This window comes from Melospiza melodia, chromosome 25, assembly GCF_035770615.1.
Source record: "Melospiza melodia melodia isolate bMelMel2 chromosome 25, bMelMel2.pri, whole genome shotgun sequence".
Lineage (NCBI taxonomy): Eukaryota > Metazoa > Chordata > Aves > Passeriformes > Passerellidae > Melospiza > Melospiza melodia.
Window position 1 is genome coordinate 9,320,352 of NC_086218.1, and position 19,113 is coordinate 9,339,464.

At 61.1% G+C, this 19,113-nt stretch overlaps 1 protein-coding gene across 1 annotated transcript; it reads left to right on the forward strand.

The window, feature by feature from the left end:
- Nucleotides 1–306: 306 nt before the first annotated feature.
- On the forward strand, nucleotides 307–18,781 carry PEAR1 (platelet endothelial aggregation receptor 1). Its single transcript, XM_063176203.1, is given in 26 exon segments — nucleotides 307–398; nucleotides 488–592; nucleotides 2,506–2,606; nucleotides 2,705–2,797; nucleotides 3,957–4,203; nucleotides 4,285–4,399; nucleotides 4,476–4,612; nucleotides 5,613–5,825; nucleotides 9,113–9,287; nucleotides 9,901–10,021; nucleotides 11,181–11,344; nucleotides 11,433–11,535; nucleotides 13,712–13,858; nucleotides 13,939–14,067; nucleotides 14,690–14,737; nucleotides 14,740–14,817; nucleotides 15,885–16,100; nucleotides 16,189–16,301; nucleotides 16,390–16,423; nucleotides 16,426–16,500; nucleotides 16,635–16,655; nucleotides 16,658–16,693; nucleotides 17,729–17,761; nucleotides 17,764–17,916; nucleotides 18,521–18,622; nucleotides 18,625–18,781. Coding segments are annotated over 26 exon segments (2,898 nt in total). The 3' UTR covers nucleotides 18,672–18,781.
- Nucleotides 18,782–19,113: the final 332 nt, after the last annotated feature.

A 19,113-nucleotide genomic window follows, 5' to 3' on the forward strand; every position in this document is an offset into this window, starting at 1 on the left:
CCCCCCCTAGCATGGGGTGCCCGGCACAGGTCGGGGTGATGCTCCAGATGTGCCCCGAGGTGTCTCAGGATGCTGGGATGAGGCTGGAGGGGCCACCCAGGCTGCTGAGCGGCCGTGCCTCAGTTTCCCTTTGGCGCAGAGCAGCGCCGGGGGAGCAGCGGGGCTGTTTTTTTGGGCTGGTTTTTGGGCTGGAGGAATGCAAAGCCAGCCCTGCAGGGAGCTCGGACGTGGGGCTGGGCCCGGGGGCGGTGGGTGGGGAGCGGGAATGTGCGGAGGCTCGGGGTGCAGCCGCTCTCTCCGTGCAGGATGCCGCTGCGGGCCGCGGTGCTGGCGCTGCACGCCGCGCTCCTGGCTGCGCTCCGGCCCGGAGACCCCAATGTGTGCAGCTACTGGGAGAGGTAGGAGTGAGGGGACAGGGGAGGGGGACAGCGACAGCCCTGGGGTCTGCCAGAGCCTGCAGTCACCCCGAATTTCCCCCCACCCGCAGCTTCACGGCGCCGGTGAAGGAATCCTACACCAAACCGCATGTGGTGCCCTCCAGCCAGCCCTGCCCCGGCGGGCTGGGGCTCCCCCTGCCCTGCCCGCAGCAAAGGTGGGAGCACCCCCAGAGCCCCTCGGGGACCGCAGGGTGTCCCCGGGCCGTGGGGGGCTGGAGGGGACAAGGACAATGAGGCTGGAGGGGGACTGTCCCAGTGCAGGGTGTCCCCAGGGTCGTGGGGACAGGGGCATTGTCCCTCTGCAGGGTGTCCCCAAGGCTATGAGGGGCTGGAGGGGAGAATGTCCCACTGCAGGGTGTCCCCAGGCTTGTGGAGGAGCAGCGCCACCCCTGGGTGTCCCCAGGGTCATGAGGGGCTGGAGGGAGAATGTCCCAGCTCAGGGTGTCCCCAGGGTCGTGGAAGGGCTGTCCCACCCCCGGGTGTCCCCAAGGACAGTGAGGGGGCTGGAGTGGGGCTGGGGAAGGGGCTGGAGTGGGGTTGCCCCAATCTCAAGGCGCTGTCCCAATGTCGGTGTCCCCAAGCTCACGGAGGGGCTGCAGAGGGTCTGTCCCCAAGGCTGGGGGCTGGGGAAGGGCAGTGCCAAGGGGCCACAGGAGCTGAAGGGGGGTTATCCCAACACAGATGTCCCCAAAGCCCTGGGAGGACTGGAGAGGGACTGGGGGGGCTGTCCCAGTGTGGGGTGTCCCCAAGGGTAGGGTGACGGGGGGTCTGGGAGGGCAGGCTGTCCCCAAGCCTTGGGTGGGGGGCTGTCCCCAAGGCCAGGGGGCTGTTCCAGTGCAGGCTGTCCCCAAAGGCAGGGAGTCTGAGAGGGCTGTCCCAGTGCAGGGTGTCCCCAAGCCCTGGATGGGGGACTGTCCCCAAGACCAGGGCGACAGGAGGGGACCAGAGGGGCTCTCCCAGTGCAGGCTGTCCCCTAGGGCAGGGGGCTGTCCCAGCTCAGGCTGTCCCCAAGGCCAGGGGCACAGGGACACTGGGGGCTGTCCCAGCTCAGTCTGTCCCCAAGGCCAGGGGCACAGGGACACTGGGGGCTGTCCCAGCTCAGTCTGTCCCCAGTCCCTGGTATCAGGGCTGTCCCCAAGGCCAGGGGGCTGTCCCAGTTCAGTCTGTCCCCAAGGCCAGGGGCACAGGGACACTGGGAGGCTGTCCCAGCTCAGTCTGTCCCTAAGGCCAGGGGCACAGGGACACTGGGGGCTGTCCCAGCTCAATCTGTCCCCAAGGCCAGGGGCACAGGGACACTGGGAGGCTGTCCCAGCTCAGGCTGTCCCCAGTCCCTGGTATCAGGGCTGTCCCCAAGGGCAGGGGCACAGGGACACCGGGGGGGCTGTCCCAGCTCAGTCTGTCCCCAAGGGCAGGGGCACAGGGACACTGGGGGCTGTCCCAGCTCAGGCTGTCCCCAGTCCCTGGTATCAGGGCTGTCCCCAAGGGCAGGGGCACAGGGACGCTGGGGGCTGTCCCAGCTCAGGCTGTCCCCAAGGCCAGGGGCACAGGGACGCTGGGGGCTGTCCCAGCTCAGGCTGTCCCCAAGGGCAGGGGCACAGGGACACTGGGAGAACTGTCCCAGCTCAGGCTGTCCCCTGTCCCTGGTATCAGGGCTGTCCCCAAGGCCAGGGGCACAGGGACACTGGGGGCTGTCCCAGCTCAGTCTGTCCCCAAGGGCAGGGGCACAGGGACGCTGGGGGCTGTCCCAGCTCAGGCTGTCCCCAAGGCCAGGGGCACAGGGACACTGGGGGCTGTCCCAGCTCAGTCTGTCCCCAAGGGCAGGGGCACAGGGACACCGGGGGCTGTCCCAGCTCAGTCTGTCCCCAAGGGCAGGGGCACAGGGACGCTGGGGGCTGTCCCCGCTCAGGCTGTCCCCAAGGGCAGGGCCACAGGGACACCGGGGGCTGTCCCAGCTCAGGCTGTCCCCAAGGCCAGGGGCACAGGGACACTGGGGGGCTGTCCCAGCTCAGGCTGTCCCCGGTCCCTGGCGCACAGGACAGCCCTCTCACGGTGTCCCCTGGTGGCACAGGGTGCTGTACCGCACCGAGTACCGCCTGGCCGTGCGCACCGACTACCGGCGGCGCTACCACTGCTGCCAGGGCTACTACGAGAGCCGCGACTCGTGTGTCCGTGAGTGGGGCCGGGGCTCGGGCGGGCCCTGGGGCGGTGTCCCCGCTGCGGGGTGTCCCCAGAGCTCCCTGGGGACGCTCCGTGCCGTGTCCCCCCAGCTCACTGCAGCCAGGAGTGCGTCCACGGGCGCTGCGTGGCTCCCGAGCTGTGCCAGTGCGAGCCGGGCTGGCGCGGGCCCAGCTGCTCCAGCGGTGAGGGCACGGCTGGGTGGGCGCTGCTGGGGTGGCACAGCTGGGGGGCACAGTTGGGTGGGCACAGCAGGGGTGGGCACAATTGGAGTTGGTGGGCACAGCTGGGGTGGTTGGGCACAGCTTGGGGGAGTGAGTGGGCACGGCTGGGGTGGGTGGGCACAGCTGGGGTGGGCACTCTCAGCTGGGGGGTGCAGATGGGGCACTGGGCTCCTCTGTAGGGCTGGGCAGCCATGGTGGGGCACCCAAAGGGTTAATGGGGATGGGATGGGGGTGAGGAGTGCATGGAATGGGAATGGGAATGGGATGGAGATGGGGTGGGCTGGGAATGGTGTTGGGTGAGAAGAGAATGGGATGGGCATGGAGGATGGGATGGGATGGGATGGGATGGGATGGGATGGGATGGGATGGGATGGGATGGGATGGGATGGGATGGGATGGGATGGGATGGATGTGATGGGATGGGATGGATGGGATGGGATGGATGTGATGGGATGGGATGGATGGGATGGGATGGGGTGGGATGGGATGGGATGGGATGGATGGGATGGGATGGGGTGGGATGGGATGGGATTGATGGGATGGGATGGGGATGGAATTTGGGATGGGGAGGAATGGGGATGGAGAACGGGATGGGCTGGGATGGGGATGGAGAACAGGATGGGATGGGTTGAGATGGGGATGGAGACTGGGATGGGTTGGGATGGGAATGGAGATTTGGATGGGGAGGAAGAGGATGGGAATGGGGTAGGGATGGATGGGAATGGGGTAGGAGTAGAGATGGGATGAGGATGGGATTGGAATGTGGATGAAGATAGGAAAGGGACATGATGGGAATGGACATAGAATGAGGATGGGGTGGGGAGGATGGCATGGCATGGCATGGAGGGTTGGCAATGACATGGGATCGATGGGATGGGATGGAATGGATGGGATCGATGGGATGGGATGGGACCCATGGGATGGCATGGGATGGGATGGGATGGGATGGGATGGGATGGGATGGGATGGGATGGGATGGGATGGGCATGGAGGATGGGATGGGATGGGATGGGATGGGATGGGATGGGATGAGATGGAGATGGGATGGAATGGGATGGGATGGGACAAGATGGAATGGGACAGGATGGAACGGGAAGAACCCCCGCTCTCCCCCGTGCAGAGTGCGATGAGCATTCCTGGGGGCCCGACTGTGCACGGCGCTGCCCCTGCCACCACGGAGCCCCTTGTGACCCCCTGACCGGGCTCTGCTCCTGTCCCCCCGGCTTCACCGGCCCCCTGTGCAGCCAGCCGTGCCCACCTGGCACCTACGGGCAGAGCTGCCAGCTGTCCTGCCCCTGCCACCACCAGGCTCCCTGCAACGCCTCCACCGGCGCCTGCCTCTGTCCCCCAGGGCTCAGCGGCCCCCTGTGAGTTGGGACCCTCCCTCTGTGCCCTCCCCTCCCCTGCCAGCCCCAGGCGGGGCCCTGCTCACCCCTGAACCCCCACAGCTGCGAGGTGCCCTGCCCTGAGGGCATGTCCTGTGCCACCTCCTGTCCGTGCCAGAACGGGGGCATCTGCCACCCCTCCAGCAGCAGCACCTGCGTCTGCCCCCACGGATGGATGGTAGGTGGGCTGTGCCCCCGCTCTGAACGCGCTCCCTGCCTCAGTTTCCCCCGCTGACCCCGGTGCTCTTTCGCAGGGGGAGATCTGCTCCGTGCCGTGCCCACCCGGGCGATTTGGGCCCGGCTGCCAGGGCCGGTGTGGGTGCCACAATGGGGGGCACTGTGACCCCCTCGGGGGGCAGTGCCAGTGCAGCCCTGGCTACACCGGAGAGCAGTGAGCAGGGGGAAAATGGGGTGAAAGTGGGGAAAAATGGGGGTAAAATGGGGGAAAATGGGGGAAAAATGCGGGAGAATGGGGAAAAAATGGGGAAAATGGGGGGAAAATGGGGGAGAATGGGGAAAAAATGGGGAAAATTGGGGAAAAATGGGGGGAAAATGGGGGAGAATGGGGAAAAATGGGGGGGAAATGGGGGAAAATGGGGGAAAATGGGGGGAGAATGGAGGAGAATGGGGAAAAAATGGGGAAAATTGGGGAAAAATGGGGGGAAAATGGGGGAGAATTGGGAAAAAATGGGGAAAATTGGGGAAAATGGGGAAAAATGGGGAAAAATGGGGAAATGGGGGAAAATGGGGGAAAAGTGGGGAAATGGGGGGAAATTGGGGAAAAAATGGGGAAAAATGGGGAAAAATGCGGGGAAAATGGGGGGAAATGGGGGAAAATGGGGGGGAAATGGGGGAAAATGGGCAAAAATGGGGAGAAAATGGGGAGAAATGGGGAAAAATGGGGGGAAATGTGGAAAAATGGGGAAATGGGGGAAAATGGGGAAAAATGGGGAAAATGGGGGGAAATGGGGAAAAATGGGGAAAATGGGGCTGGGGGTCTGAGGGGATGGGGGATGGAGGGGCCCCTGGATTGTGCGGGCACTGGGGGTACATTTTGGGGTGGGGAGGGGAATGAGGGGCTGGGGGATTGGGGGTACAGGGGCTTGGAAGGCCGAAGGGATGGGGGCAGGGGGAGGGGACATTTGGGGACAGGGTGTTTTTGGGGTGGGGGGCCGTGGTCTGGGAGCAGGTGGAGATGGAGGTGCACGGGGAGGGGCATCAAAGGACAGGGCACATGGGTGGTGGGCATGTGGCACATGGGGACAGGGCCACCACAACCCCCTGCATGCATGCCAGGCACCCCCAGTGTGGCAGGCAGCGATCTGGATGCCCTCAGCTCAGCGCTGGGGGTACCCCAGCTCTTGGCACACCACCTGTGCCCCCCCCCGCAGGTGCCAGGAGAGGTGCCCGGCGGGGCGGTATGGGCAGGACTGCCGGGAGAGCTGTGACTGTGCCAACGGTGGGCAGTGCTTCCACGTGGACGGGGGCTGCCTGTGCGAGGCCGGGTTCCAGGGCAGCCGCTGCGAGGAGCGGCACTGCCAGCCCGGCCTCTACGGGCTGCACTGCGAGAGCCGCTGCCTCTGCCACCCGCAGCACAGCCTCAGGTACTGCAGGGAGCCCGGCCTGGCATTTCCAGTCCATGCCGCTGTTCCCATCCCAACCCGGTCTCTCCATCCCATCCCAACATCCCAATCGCACCCCAACATCCCCAGCCCACCCCGGCATCCCCAGCCCATCCCGGTCTCTCCATCCCACCTTGGCGTTCCTATCACACCCTGGCACCCACATCCCACCCTGGCATCCCCAGCCCACCCCAAGACACCCAGCCCAGCTCCCCCATCCCATCCTGGCACCCCAATCCCACCCCAGCATCTCCAGCCCAGCCCAATATCCCAATCCCATCCCAACACCCCCTTCCTACCCCAACGTCCCCATCCCACCCCAGCATCCCAATCCCAATCCCATCCTGGCACTCCAATCCCACATGAACATTCCCATCCCACCCCAACACCCCCATCCCACCCCAACATCCCTACCCCAACACCCCAATCCCACCCCAAAACCCCCATCTGATCCTGGCACCCCAATCCCACTTGAACATCCCCATCCCACCCCAACACCCCAATGCCACCCCAAAACCCCCATCTGATCCTGTCATTCCAACCCACCCAAACACCCCCAATTCCATCCTGGCATGCCAGACCCACCCCAACACCCTCATGCCATCCCGGCATCCCCATCCCATCCCACCCTGGCACCCCAATGCCACCCCAGCATCCCCATCCTGTCCTGGCACCCCGATTCCACCTCAACATCCCCATCCCACCCCAGCATCCCAATCCCATCCCATCCTGGCACTCCAATCCCACTCCAACACCCTCGTGCCATCCTGGCATCCCCATCCCACGCTGTCATTCCAACCCACCCCAACAGCCCCATCCCATCCTGGCACCCCAATCCCACCCCAAAACCCCAATCCTACCCCATCCAAACACCCCCATCCCATCCTGGCACCCCAATCCTACCCCAAAACCCCAATCCTACCCCACCCCAACACCCCCATCCCATCCTGGCACCCCAATCCCACCCCAAAACCCCAATCCTACCCCACCCCAACAGCCCCATCCCATCCTGGCACCCCAATCCTACCCCAAAACCCCAATCCTACCCCACCCCAACACCCCCATCCCATCCTGGCACCCCAATCCTACCCGAAACCCCCAATCCTACCCCACCCCAACAGCCCCATCCCATCCTGGCACCCCAATCCCACCCCAAAACCCCAATCCTACCCCATCCAAACACCCCCATCCCATCCTGGCACCTGAATCCCGCCCCAACACCCTAATGCCACCCCAAAAGCCTCATTCCACCCTGGCATCCCCATCCCACCCTGGCACCCCAACCCCACCCCAGCATCCCAATCCCACCCTGGCACCCCAACACATCAGTCCCATCCTGGCACCTGAATCCATACTGGGAGCACTGGGGTTCTGAGTGTGCACCGTACTGGGAGCACTGGGGTTCTGAGTGTGCTCCAAACTGGGAGCCCTGGGGTTCTGAGTGTGCTCCGTACTGGGAGCACTGGGGTTCTGAGCGTGTTCCATACTGGGAGCACTGGGGTTCTGAGTGTGCACCGTACTGGGAGCACTGGGGTTCTGATTGTGCACCGTACTGGGAGCACTGGGGTTCTGAGCGTGCACCGTACTGGGAGCACTGGGGTTCTGAGCGTGCCCTGTACTGGGAGCACTGGGATTCTGAGCGTGCACCGTACTGGGAGCACTGGGGTTCTGAGTGTGCTCCAAACTGGGAGCACTGGGGTTCTGAGTGTGCACTATACTGGGAGCACTGGGGTTCTGAGCATGCACCATACTGGGAGCACTGGGGTTCTGAGTGTGCCCTGTACTGGGAGCACTGGGGTTCTGAGCGTGCACCGTACTGGGAGCACTGGGGTTCTGAGCGTGCTCCATACTGGGAGCACTGGGGTTCTGAGCGTGCACCGTACTGGGAGCACTGGGGTTCTGAGTGTGCTCCATACTGGGAGCACTGGTGTTCTGAGTGTGCGCCATACTGGGAGCACTGGTGTTCTGAGCGTGCCCTGTACTGGGAGCACTGGGATTCTGAGTGTGCCCTGTACTGAGAGCACTGGGGTTCTGAGTGTGCACCATACTGGGAGCACTGGGGTTCTGAGCGTGCACCGTACTGGGAGCACTGGGATTCTGAGCGTGCCCTGTACTGGGAGCACTGGGGTTCTGAGCGTGCTCCATACTGGGAGCACTGGGGTTCTGAACATGCACCATACTGGGAGCACTGGGGTTCTGAGCATGCTCCATACTGGGAGCACTGGGGTTCTGAGTGTGCGCCATACTGGGAGCACTGGGGTTCTGAGTGTGCGCCATACTGGGAGCACTGGTGTTCTGAGCGTGCCCTGTACTGGGAGCACTGGGGTTCTGAGTGTGCTCCAAACTGGGAGCACTGGGATTCTGAGTGTGCTCCGTACTGGGAGCACTGGGGTTCTGAGCGTGCACCGTACTGGGAGCACTGGGGTTCTGAGCATGATCCATACTGGGAGCACTGGTGGTCTGAGCGTGCTCCATACTGGGAGCACTGGTGCTCTGAGCGTGCCCTGTACTGGGAGCACTGGGGTTTTGAGTGTGCCATGCTGGGAGCACTGGGGTTCTGAGCGTGCTCCGTACTGGGAGCACTGGTGGTCTGAGCGTGCTCCATACTGGGAGCACTGGTGCTCTGAGCGTGCCCTGTACTGGGAGCACTGGGGTTTTGAGTGTGCCATGCTGGGAGCACTGGGGTTCTGAGCGTGCTCCGTACTGGGAGCACTGGGGTTCTGAGCATGCACCATACTGGGAGCACTGGGGTTCTGAGTGTGCCCTGTACTGGGAGCACTGGGGTTCTGAGTGTGCGCCAAACTGGGAGCACTGGGATTCTGAGCATGCACCATACTGGGAGCACTGGGGTTCTGAGTGTGCACTATACTGGGAGCACTGGGGTTCTGAGCGTGCTCCATACTGGGAGCACTGGGGTTCTGAACATGCACCATACTGGGAGCACTGGGGTTCTGAGTGTGCACCGTACTGGAAGCACTGGTGTCCTGAGCATGCACCAGTGTGCCCTGTACTGGGAGCACTGGTGTTCTGAGCGTGCACCAGTGTGCCATACTGGGAGCACTGGGGTACTGAGCGTGCACCATACTGGGAGCACTGGTGTTCTGAGCGTGCACCATACTGGGAGCACTGGGGTTCTGAGCGTGCACCATACTGGGAGCACTGGTGTTCTGAGCGTGCCCCAGTGTGCCCTGTACTGGGAGCACTGGTGTGCTGAGCGTGTCCCAGCGTGCCATACTGGGAGCACTGGTGTTCTGAGCGTGCCCCCCCAGCTGCCACCCGATGCTCGGGGAGTGCCTCTGCCTGCCGGGCTGGGCTGGGCTCTACTGCAACGAGAGCTGCCCCCCGGGCTCCTTCGGGGCTGGCTGCCTGCACAGCTGCCTCTGCCTGCACGGGGGGGTCTGCGACGGGACCACCGGGCACTGCCACTGCCCCCCCGGCTACACGGTGAGGGGCTGGGGGCTGCTGGAGGGGGCTGGGGGCAATGGAGGGGTCTCTGGGCAATGGGGGGGGGGGGTCTGGATGGTTTGGAGGAGGGGTCTGGGTGGTGCTGGAGAGTTCTGGGGGCAATGGGGGAGTTTGGAGGGTGGGGGAGAGGTGGGTCTGGCTGCTGCTGGAGGGGTCACCTGGGCTCTGGAGAGTTCTGAGGGCAATGGAGGGGTCTGGGTGGTTTGGAGGGTGGGCAAGCATGGGGGTCTGGGCATTCCTGGGAGAAATTTGGGGTCTGGGCAATCCTGTGGGGGGAAAGGGGAGTCTGGGCATCTCTGGAGGAAATATGGAACTCTGGGCATCCCTGGGGAAAATATGGGGTCTGGGCATCCTCAGGGATGGGCTGGGGGTCTGGTTATCTCTGAGGGCAGTTTCAGGGTCTGGGCATCCTTCGGAGGGCAATTTGGGCATCTGGGTGACCCTGGGGAAAGCTTGGTGTTCCCACGGGAGAATGGGGGTTTGGGGGTTGCCCACTTTCCCTACAGCACCAGCTTGCCCCCAGACACGTGGGTGCTTTCCCAGCCCTGGCCAGGGCTCTGGTGCGTCCTGAACTCTCGCTCCCCACACCCAGGACGAGCACTGCTCCTCCCTGTGTCCCCCCAACACCTTTGGGGTGAACTGCTCGGGGCTCTGCTCCTGCCAGCACAGCCTGGCCTGCTCCCCTCTCGACGGCTCCTGCTTCTGCAAGGAAGGTGAGAACCCCTCCCTCTGTGCCCTCCCCTCCTCTGCCAGGGCCCTGCTCGCCCCCTGCCCTGAGGGGATGCCCTGTGCCACCCCCTGTCCCTGCCAGAACGGGGACATCTGCCACCCTCCAGCAGCAGCACCTGCGTCCTGGTGCTCACCAGATCCTGGCGTGTCGGGGTCTTTAGCTGCTCAGGGTGACCCCGAGAAAAGGTCCAAAGTTTCTTTTCTCAGCCCAGCGCTTGAAGAAGGAGTCAGGGCTCTTCATTTCTCGGTCTCAAGGTTGTTTATTTTATCTTATCTAGAAAAAATTTTCTCCTGCCCTGCCAAGGTCAGCTCAGCAAGACAGTCCAGGCACTCTGCCTGCCCCTGGGCAGTGTTATGTCTTTATACTAAAAACTACCTGTACAATATTTACAATTATTTTCCAATACCTATCACCTGTGTTAGACAGTGAGCTTCTACTCTAAACCAATCCAAAAGTGCCACCATCACAGCAGAAGATGGAGGCCAAGAAAAAGAAGGAGAAAGGCTGGACACACCCAGATTCCTCCATCTTGCCCCCTGAACCCCCATTCTAAAAACCCCAAAAAATCTATTTTTCACCCTGTGATAAATTCACTATCATTCTACTCAAACTCTTGTGGCTTGTAACTCCTCACACAAAGCTGGTAATTGTTTCCAGCCCTTGGGGTGGTGTTAATTTTTAATACTAAAACCAATGTGTACAATATTTACAATAACTTCCCAATACCTATCACCTATGTTAGACAGTGAGCTTCTACTCTAAACCAATCCAAAAGTGGCACCATCACAGCAGAAGATGGAGGCCAAGAAGAAGAAGGAGAAAGGCTGGACACACCCAGTTCCCTCCATCCTGCCCCCTGAACCCCCATGCAAAAAACCCCAAAATCTGCTTTTTCACCCCATGATAACTTCACTATTATTGTACTTAATTTGTCATGGCTTGCAGATCTTCATCTAAGGTTGGTCATTTTCTCCATAGGTCATAATCAAACCCATTTTGGGCTCTGTGCCAGGGTCCCTGAGCCCCCTGGCAGGGGTTGCAGCCACCCAGGACAGCCAGAGGGACGTGCTGGGTGCTGGCATTGAGGTGTCCCTGTCCTCATCCCCACACCCACCCCAGTGTCCCTTCATCCCACCCCACAGGCTGGCACGGACCTGACTGCTCCCTGCCCTGCCCAGCTGGCACTTGGGGTCCCGGCTGCAACCGGAGCTGTGACTGTGCCCATGGGGCACCCTGCGACCCCCAGAGCGGGACCTGCCACTGCCCCCCGGGCTGGCAGGGCCCTCAGTGCCTGCAGCCGTGCCCGGTGAGTGCTGCTGGCTCTGCTGGTGCTGCTGGCACCGGGGTTGGTGCCACCAGCCCGTGCTGAGTGCCAGCCTGTCCCTGTGCTGCAGAACGGGACGTTTGGCGCGGGCTGTGGGCAGCGCTGCGTCTGTGCCCACGCTGACGGATGTGACCCCGAGACAGGAGAGTGCCACTGCCAGCCTGGCTGGACAGGTAAAGGGGACACCAGGGCTGTTGGACCACCTTGGGGTTGGCTGGTACCAGTATGGGACTATTGGACCACCTTATGGTCCCAGTATGGGGCTGTTGGACCACCTTGTGATCCCAGTATGGAGTATTGGACCACCTTGTGGTGTGGATTATTGGATGACCTTGGGGCTGTTGGATGACCTTGGGGCTGGCTGGTCCCAGTATGGGACTATTGGACCACCTTGTGGTTCCAGTATGGGGTATTGGACCACCCTGTGGCTGAATGGTCCCAGTATGGGGCTGTTGGGCCACCTTGTGGCTGACCAGTCCCAGTATGAATTTTTGGACCACCTTGTGGCTGACTGGTCCCATTATGGGATTACTGGACCACCCTGTGGCTGGTGGTCCCATTATGGGATTATTGGACCACCTTGTGGCTGACTGGTCCCATTATGGGATTACTGGACCACCCTGTGGCTGGTGGTCCCATTATGGGATTATTGGACCACCGTGGGGCTGGCTGGTCCCAGTATGAATTTTTGGACCACCTTGGGGCTGGCTGGTCCCAGTATGGGACTATTGGACCACCTTGTGGTTCCAGTATGGGGTGTTGGACCACCCTGTGGCTGAATGGTCCCAGTGTCGGGCTGTTGGACCACCTTGTGGCTGACCAGTCCCAGTATGAATTTTTGGACCACCTTGTGACTGACTGGTCCCATTATGGAATTACTGGACCACCTTGTGGCTGGCTGGTCCCATTATGGGATTACTGGACCACCCTGTGGCTGGTGGTCCCATTATGGGATTATTGGACCACCTTGTGGCTGATGGTCCCATTATGGGATTACTGGACCACCCTGTGGCTGGTGGTCCCATTATGGGATTATTGGACCACTTTGGGGCTGACTGGTCCCAGTATGGGATTATTGGACCACTTTATGGCTGGCTGGTACCAATATGGGGTTACTGGATCACGTTATGGCTGCCTGGACCCAGTATGGAGCTATTGAACCACCTTGTGGTCCCAGTATGGGGCTGTTGAACCACCTTGTGGCTGACTGGTCCCAGTATGAATTTTGGACCACCTTATGGGTGACTGGTCCCAGTATGGAATTACTGGACCACCCTGTGGCTGGTGGTCCAATTATGGGATTATTGGACCACCTTGTGGCTGGCTGGTCCCATTATGGGATTACTGGACCATCCTGTGGCTGGTGGTCCCATTATGGGATTATTGGACCATGGACCACCGTGGGGCTGGCTGGTCCCAGTATGAATTTTTGGACCACCTTGGGGCTGGCTGGTCCCAGTATGGGACTATTGGACCACCTTGTGGTTCCAGTATGGGGTGTTGGACCACCCTGTGGCTGAATGGTCCCAGTATCGGGCTGTTGGACCACCTTGTGGCTGACCAGTCCCAGTATGAATTTTTGGACCACCTTGTGACTGACTGGTCCCATTATGGAATTACTGGACCACCTTGTGGCTGGCTGGTCCCATTATGGGATTATTGGACCACCTTGTGGCTGATGGTCCCATTATGGGATTACTGGACCACCCTGTGGCTGGTGGTCCCATTATGGGATTATTGGACCACCTTGTGGCTGATGGTCCCATTATGGGATTACTGGACCACCCTGTGGCTGGTGGTCCCATTATAGGATTATTGGACCACTTTGGGGCTGACTGGTCCCAGTATGGGATTATTGAACCACTTTATGGCTGGCTGGTACCAATATGGGGTTACTGGATCACCTTATGGCTGCCTGGACCCAGTATGGAGCTATTGAACCACCTTGTGGTCCCAGAATGGGGCTGTTGAACCACCTTGTGGCTGACTGGTCCCAGTATGAATTTTTGGACCACCTTATGGGTGACTGGTCCCAGTATGGAATTACTGGACCACCCTGTGGCTGGTGGTCCAATTATGGGATTATTGGACCACCTTGTGGCTGGCTGGTCCCATTATGGGATTACTGGACCATCCTGTGGCTGGTGGTCCCATTATGGGATTATTGGACCACCCTGTGGCTGGCTGGTCCCAGTATGAATTTTTGGACCACCTTATGGGTGACTGGTCCCAGTATGGTGCTGTTGGACCACCCTGTGGTCCCCGTACAGGGTTATTGTACCACCCCCCTCCTCAGGAGGAGCCCAGGATGCCCTCAGCCCTGATTTCCCCTCTCTCCCCTCCCTGCAGGGCAGCAGTGCAAGCAGGGCTGTCCCCAGGGCTCCTGGGGCCGGGGCTGCCTCATGTCCTGTTCGTGCCGCAACGGAGCCTCCTGCTCGCCCCAGGACGGTCCCTGCACCTGCACCCCGGGGTTCCGCGGGCCCAGCTGCCAGCGCCGTGAGTCAGCACCCCACAAACTCCACCTTGTTGCTCCTGATCCTTCGGGATCCAGGCCAAGCTCGTTCCTCTGTCCCCAGCCTGTCCCGCCGGCCGCTACGGCAAGCGCTGCTCGCTGAGCTGCTCCTGCGCCAACGGCTCCTGGTGCCACCCCACCAACGGCTCCTGCCTCTGCAGCCCGGGCTGGCGGGGGCCCCGCTGTGCCCAGCGTGAGTGGGGGGTCAGGGGGAAGCAAGGTGCCCTTGGTTTGGGTCGGGGGAGCAAGAGAGAACTGCCCGTGGTCACCCGGGTGGTTATGGCCTGGGCAGTTCTGGTCTGGGCAGTATGGAGCCATACAGGCCCCGTGGACCTCCATGGTCCTGGCCACCTTGGGGCTGACTGGTCCCAGTATGGGGCTGTTGAACCACATTGTGGTCCCAGTATGGGGCTATTGGACCACCTTGGGGCTGACTGGCCCCAGTATGGGGCTATTGTTCCACCTTGTGGTCCCAGTATGGGGCTGTTGGATCCCTCCAGTATGAGGCTATTGTTCCACCTCGTGATCCCAGTATGGGGTTATTGGACCACCTTGGGGCTGTCTGGTCCCACTATGGAGCTATTGGGTCACCCTGTGGCTGACTGGTCCCAGTATGGAGTTATTGGACCACCTTGTGGCTCATTGGTCCAAGTATGGGGTATTGGATCACCCTGTGGTCCAGTTTGGGGTATTGTTCCACCTGGGAGCTGACTGGTCCCAGTATAGGGCATTGTTCCACCCAGTGCTCCCAGTATGGGGCTGTTGTTCCACCCTGTGGTCCCAGTATGAGCTGTATGGTTCCGCTGTGTCCCCAGCCTGTCCCCCTGGCACCTTTGGGCTCCAGTGTGAGCAGCTCTGCCACTGTCCCACAACGCCACCTGTGACCCCACCAACGGGACGTGTCCCTGCGCCCCAGGCACGACCGGGCCCCACTGTGAGGCTGGTAAGTGGGAGTAGGGCGGGGGTCCCCAGGGGTTATTGGACCACCCTGTGGCTGACTGGTCCCAGTATGGGGCTGTTGGACCACCTTGTGGTCCGAGTATGAGGCTGTTGGGGCAATCCAATCCCATCCCATTTATCCCATTGATCCCATCCCATCTCATGCCATTGATCCCATTTATCCCATCCCATCCCATCCCATCCCATCCCATCCCATCCCATCCCATCCCATCCCATCCCATCCCATCCCATCCCATCCCATCAATCCCATGCCATTGATCCTATCCCAGTCCCATCCCAATACCAATCCCATCCCCAACCCAACCCACCCACCCAACCCAACCCAACCCAACCCATTGATCCATCCCATTGATCCCATCCCATGCCATTGATCCCATCCCATCCATCCCATCCCATCCCATCCCATCCCATCCCATCCCATCCCATCCCATCCCATCCCATCCCATCCCATCCCATTGATCCCATCCCGTTGATCCCATCCCATCGATCCCATGCCATTGATCCCATCCCAATCCCATCCCAATCCCATCCCATCCCAATCCCAATCCCATCCCAATCCATCTCATCCCATCCCAATCCCATCCCAATCCCATCCCATCTCATCCCATCCCAATCCCAATCCCAATCCCAATCCCAATTCCATCCCCAACCCAACCCATTAATCCCATCCCATTGATCCCATCCCATGCCATTGATCCCATCCCATCCCAATCCCATCCCCAACCCAACCAACCCAACCCAACCCCACCCAATCCATTGATCCCATCCCATTGATCCCATCCCATTGATCCCATCCCATCCCATTGATCCCATCCCATCCCATTGATCTCATCCCATCCCATCCCATCCCATCCCATCCCATCCCATCCCATCCCATCCCATCCCATCCCATCCCATCCCATCCCATCCCATCCCATCCCATCCCATCCCATCCCATCCCATTGATCCCATCCATCCTAATCCCATCCCCAACCCAACCCCAACCCTTTTCCCATCCCTGCCCAGTTTTATCCCTGCCCCACACCCAGGACTGACACTTGTCCCCTCCAGGGCATCCTGACGTGCCCTACACCATGGAGCCAGCCCCCCCTGCAGCCTCCAGCCCCCTGGGCATGGTGCTGAGCCTGGTGGCCCTGGTGGTGCTGCTGGTGGCCGTGGTGGTCACAGCCCTGTGCTACCACCACTGGCACAAGGACAAGGAGCGGCGGCACCTGGCCGTGGCTTACCGAGCAGGACAGACGGACACCTCTGACTACATGGTGCCAGGTCAGCATGGCGTGGTGGGGTTTGGCCCCAGCCCTGGTGGCTCTCTGGCGGCAGGCTGTCACCTCAGGCACCGCTCGTGTCCCTCCAGATGTGCCCCCCAGCCACCATGCCCACTACTACTCCAACCCCAGCTACCACACGCTGTCCCAGTGCCCGCTGCCAGCCCCCAGTGCCCAGGACAGAGCCAGCAGCTCCCTCAAGGTATGCCAGGCTGTGGCACAGCACAGCACAATGTGGGGCACCACTGCCACCTCCTTTGAGGCCAAGCCGTCCCCTTTTTGGGCTCCAGGTGCCTGGCACCCAGCTGTTCCCTGGCATGGAGAGACCTACAGCCCCGAGGGCAATGCCACGCTGCCTCCTGACTGGAAACACCTCGGGGCATCAGCCATGGGCACCAGGGGTAAGGAGGGGGTGGAGGGGCAGATCCACAGTGGGGTGGGCACCTGAGTCCCCTGGGAAGGGGCTGGGATGGGGTCACCTTCATGCTGGGGGGAAGATGAGGCAGAGAGGACCCCAAATGTGCCCCCTAAACAGGGAGGCAGCTGGACAGGAGCTACACTACAGCCACGGCCTGAGGAAGGGGGACAGCAAAGGTGGGAGTGGGATGGAGAAAGGGATGGAACAGGGATGGGGTGGGGATGGGATAAACTGGGCCTGGGGCAGGGGTGGGAAAAGGGTTGGGGATGGGATGGGGTTGGGGTTGGGATTGGGATTGGGATGGAGTGGGATGGGATGGGATGGAGTTGGATGGGATGGAATGGAATGGAATGGAATGGAATGGAATGGAATGGAATGGAATGGAATGGAATGGAATGGAATGGAATCAATGGGGTGGGATGAGATGGAGTGGAATCAGTGGGATGGGATCGATGGGATGGGATGGGATGGGATGGATGGGATGGGATGGGATGGGATGGGATGGGATGGGATGGGATGGGATGGGATGGGATGGGATGGGATGGGATGGGATGGGATGGATGGGATGGGATGGGATCAGTGGGATGGGATGGAATGGGATCAGTGGGATGGGATGGGATGGGATCAGTGGGATGGGATGGGATGGGATCAGTGGGATCAATGGGATGGGATGGGATGGGATGGATGGGATTGGGATGGGATGGGATGGATGGGATGGGATGGATGGGATGGGATGGGATGGGATGGGATGGGATGGGATCAATGGGATGGGATGGGATGGGATCAGTGGGATCAATGGGATGGGATGGGATGGGATGGATGGGATGGGATGGGATGGGATGGGATCAATGGGATGGGATGGGATGGGATCAGTGGGATCAATGGGATGGGATGGGATCAATGGATGGATGGGATCGATGGGATGGCATGGATGGGATGGGATGGGATGGGATGGGATGGGATGGGATGGGATGGGATGGGATCAATGGGATGGGAGGGGGAAGTGACAGAATTTGCGCGTTGTGGAAGGGACAGGGATGGGCTGGATGGTGAAGAGTCAGGGATGGTTTGGGGATGGGCTGGAACAGGACTGGACTAGGGTGGGGATGCGGAAGGGACAGGGATGGGACTGGGACTTTCCTGAGACACATCTGCTCCTTCTCCCCTGTGCTCCCTGCCATGGGGGAGACCCCCAACTCCTTGTTCCCCAGAGCACCCCTGGGAGGGGCTGAGGGCCAGCGCCAGCTCCTGGCCAGTGAGAACCCCTACGCCACCATCAAGGAGCTGCCCCTGCCACTGCCAAGGGCCCACGAGGCCAGCTACATGGAGATGAAATCCCCTGTGCAGAGGGAGATGTCCTACGCCGAGATCGGGCTCCTTGAGGAGCCACCACAGCAGGGTATGGCTGGGCATGCCCTCACCCTGGTGGCCCTGGTGGCCCTGGTGGTCAGTGGGGTCACAATCCCAGTGATGGGGAGTAGAGAGCCCCAGGAAAGGAACAGTCTTGGTGACAGCCCTGGGGGGACATGACCCTGGTGCAGCAGCTCAGGGATGGGTTGGGGGTCTGATTATCTCTGAGGGCAGTTTCAGGGTCTGGGCATCCTTTGGGGGCATCTTTGGGGGGCAATTTGGGGATCTGGGCACCCTGTGGGAAAAAGGTGAGTCTGGGCATTCTCAGGGATGGGTTGGGGGGTCTGGTTATCTCTGAGGGCAGTTTCAGGGTCTGGGCATCCTTTGAGGGCATCTTTAAGTGGGGGGCAACCTGGGGATGTGGGCAACCCTGCGAGAGTTTGAGGTTCCTGTGGGAGAATGGGAGTTTGGGGGTTGTCCTCTTCCCCTACAGCACCAGGTTCCCCCCAGACACATGAATGCTTTCCCCAGCCCCGAGCAAGGGTCCAGTGTGTGAACTCTTGGTCCCCACACACAGGACGAGCACTGCTCATGTCCCCATCAGTGACCTGGGGGGAACATGTCCCCTTTTCACCCTTCTCCTGTCCCCACAGAGAGCTGTCCTGAAGTGCCTGAGGGCCCCCCCAGCAGAGACCCCCCCAGCCACTACGACTCCCCCAAGAACAGCCACATCCCCAGCCACTATGACGTGCCCCCGTCCGCCACTACCCCCCGTCCCCACCGCTGCGCAGGAAGGACCGCTGAGGGACACAGAGGGACCAGCCACGAGGGGACAGGGTCCCTGTGGGGACTGCAGTTCCCTGGGACTGTTGCTGCTTCCCAGCAGGTGGTGAATAAAGGGTGTTTGGTGTGGATTTGGTGTTTGGTGTTTGATGTTCAGCGTGGTGGGCACCGTATGGCTCTGGCACCGTGCTGGGAGGAAGGGGGAGACTGGTGGCGTCCCCAGGCTTGCTCTGGGTTCCCCCCAGCTCCCTCCAGGGTGGGAACACAAAAGCTTTTGGGTCCTACTCAAAGTATGGCAGTGCCAGGAGTCAGGGTGGGCTCACCTGTGGGCCTGCTCAACTCCCATGCAAGGGAGAAGCCCTGAAGTGGCCCAGGAGGCAGAAGGATCCATAAGGAGCCATCTGGCCTGCAGAAAGGCTGGCAGAGCCCCAGAGGGTGGTGCTTGCTTCCCAGTGGGTGCTGA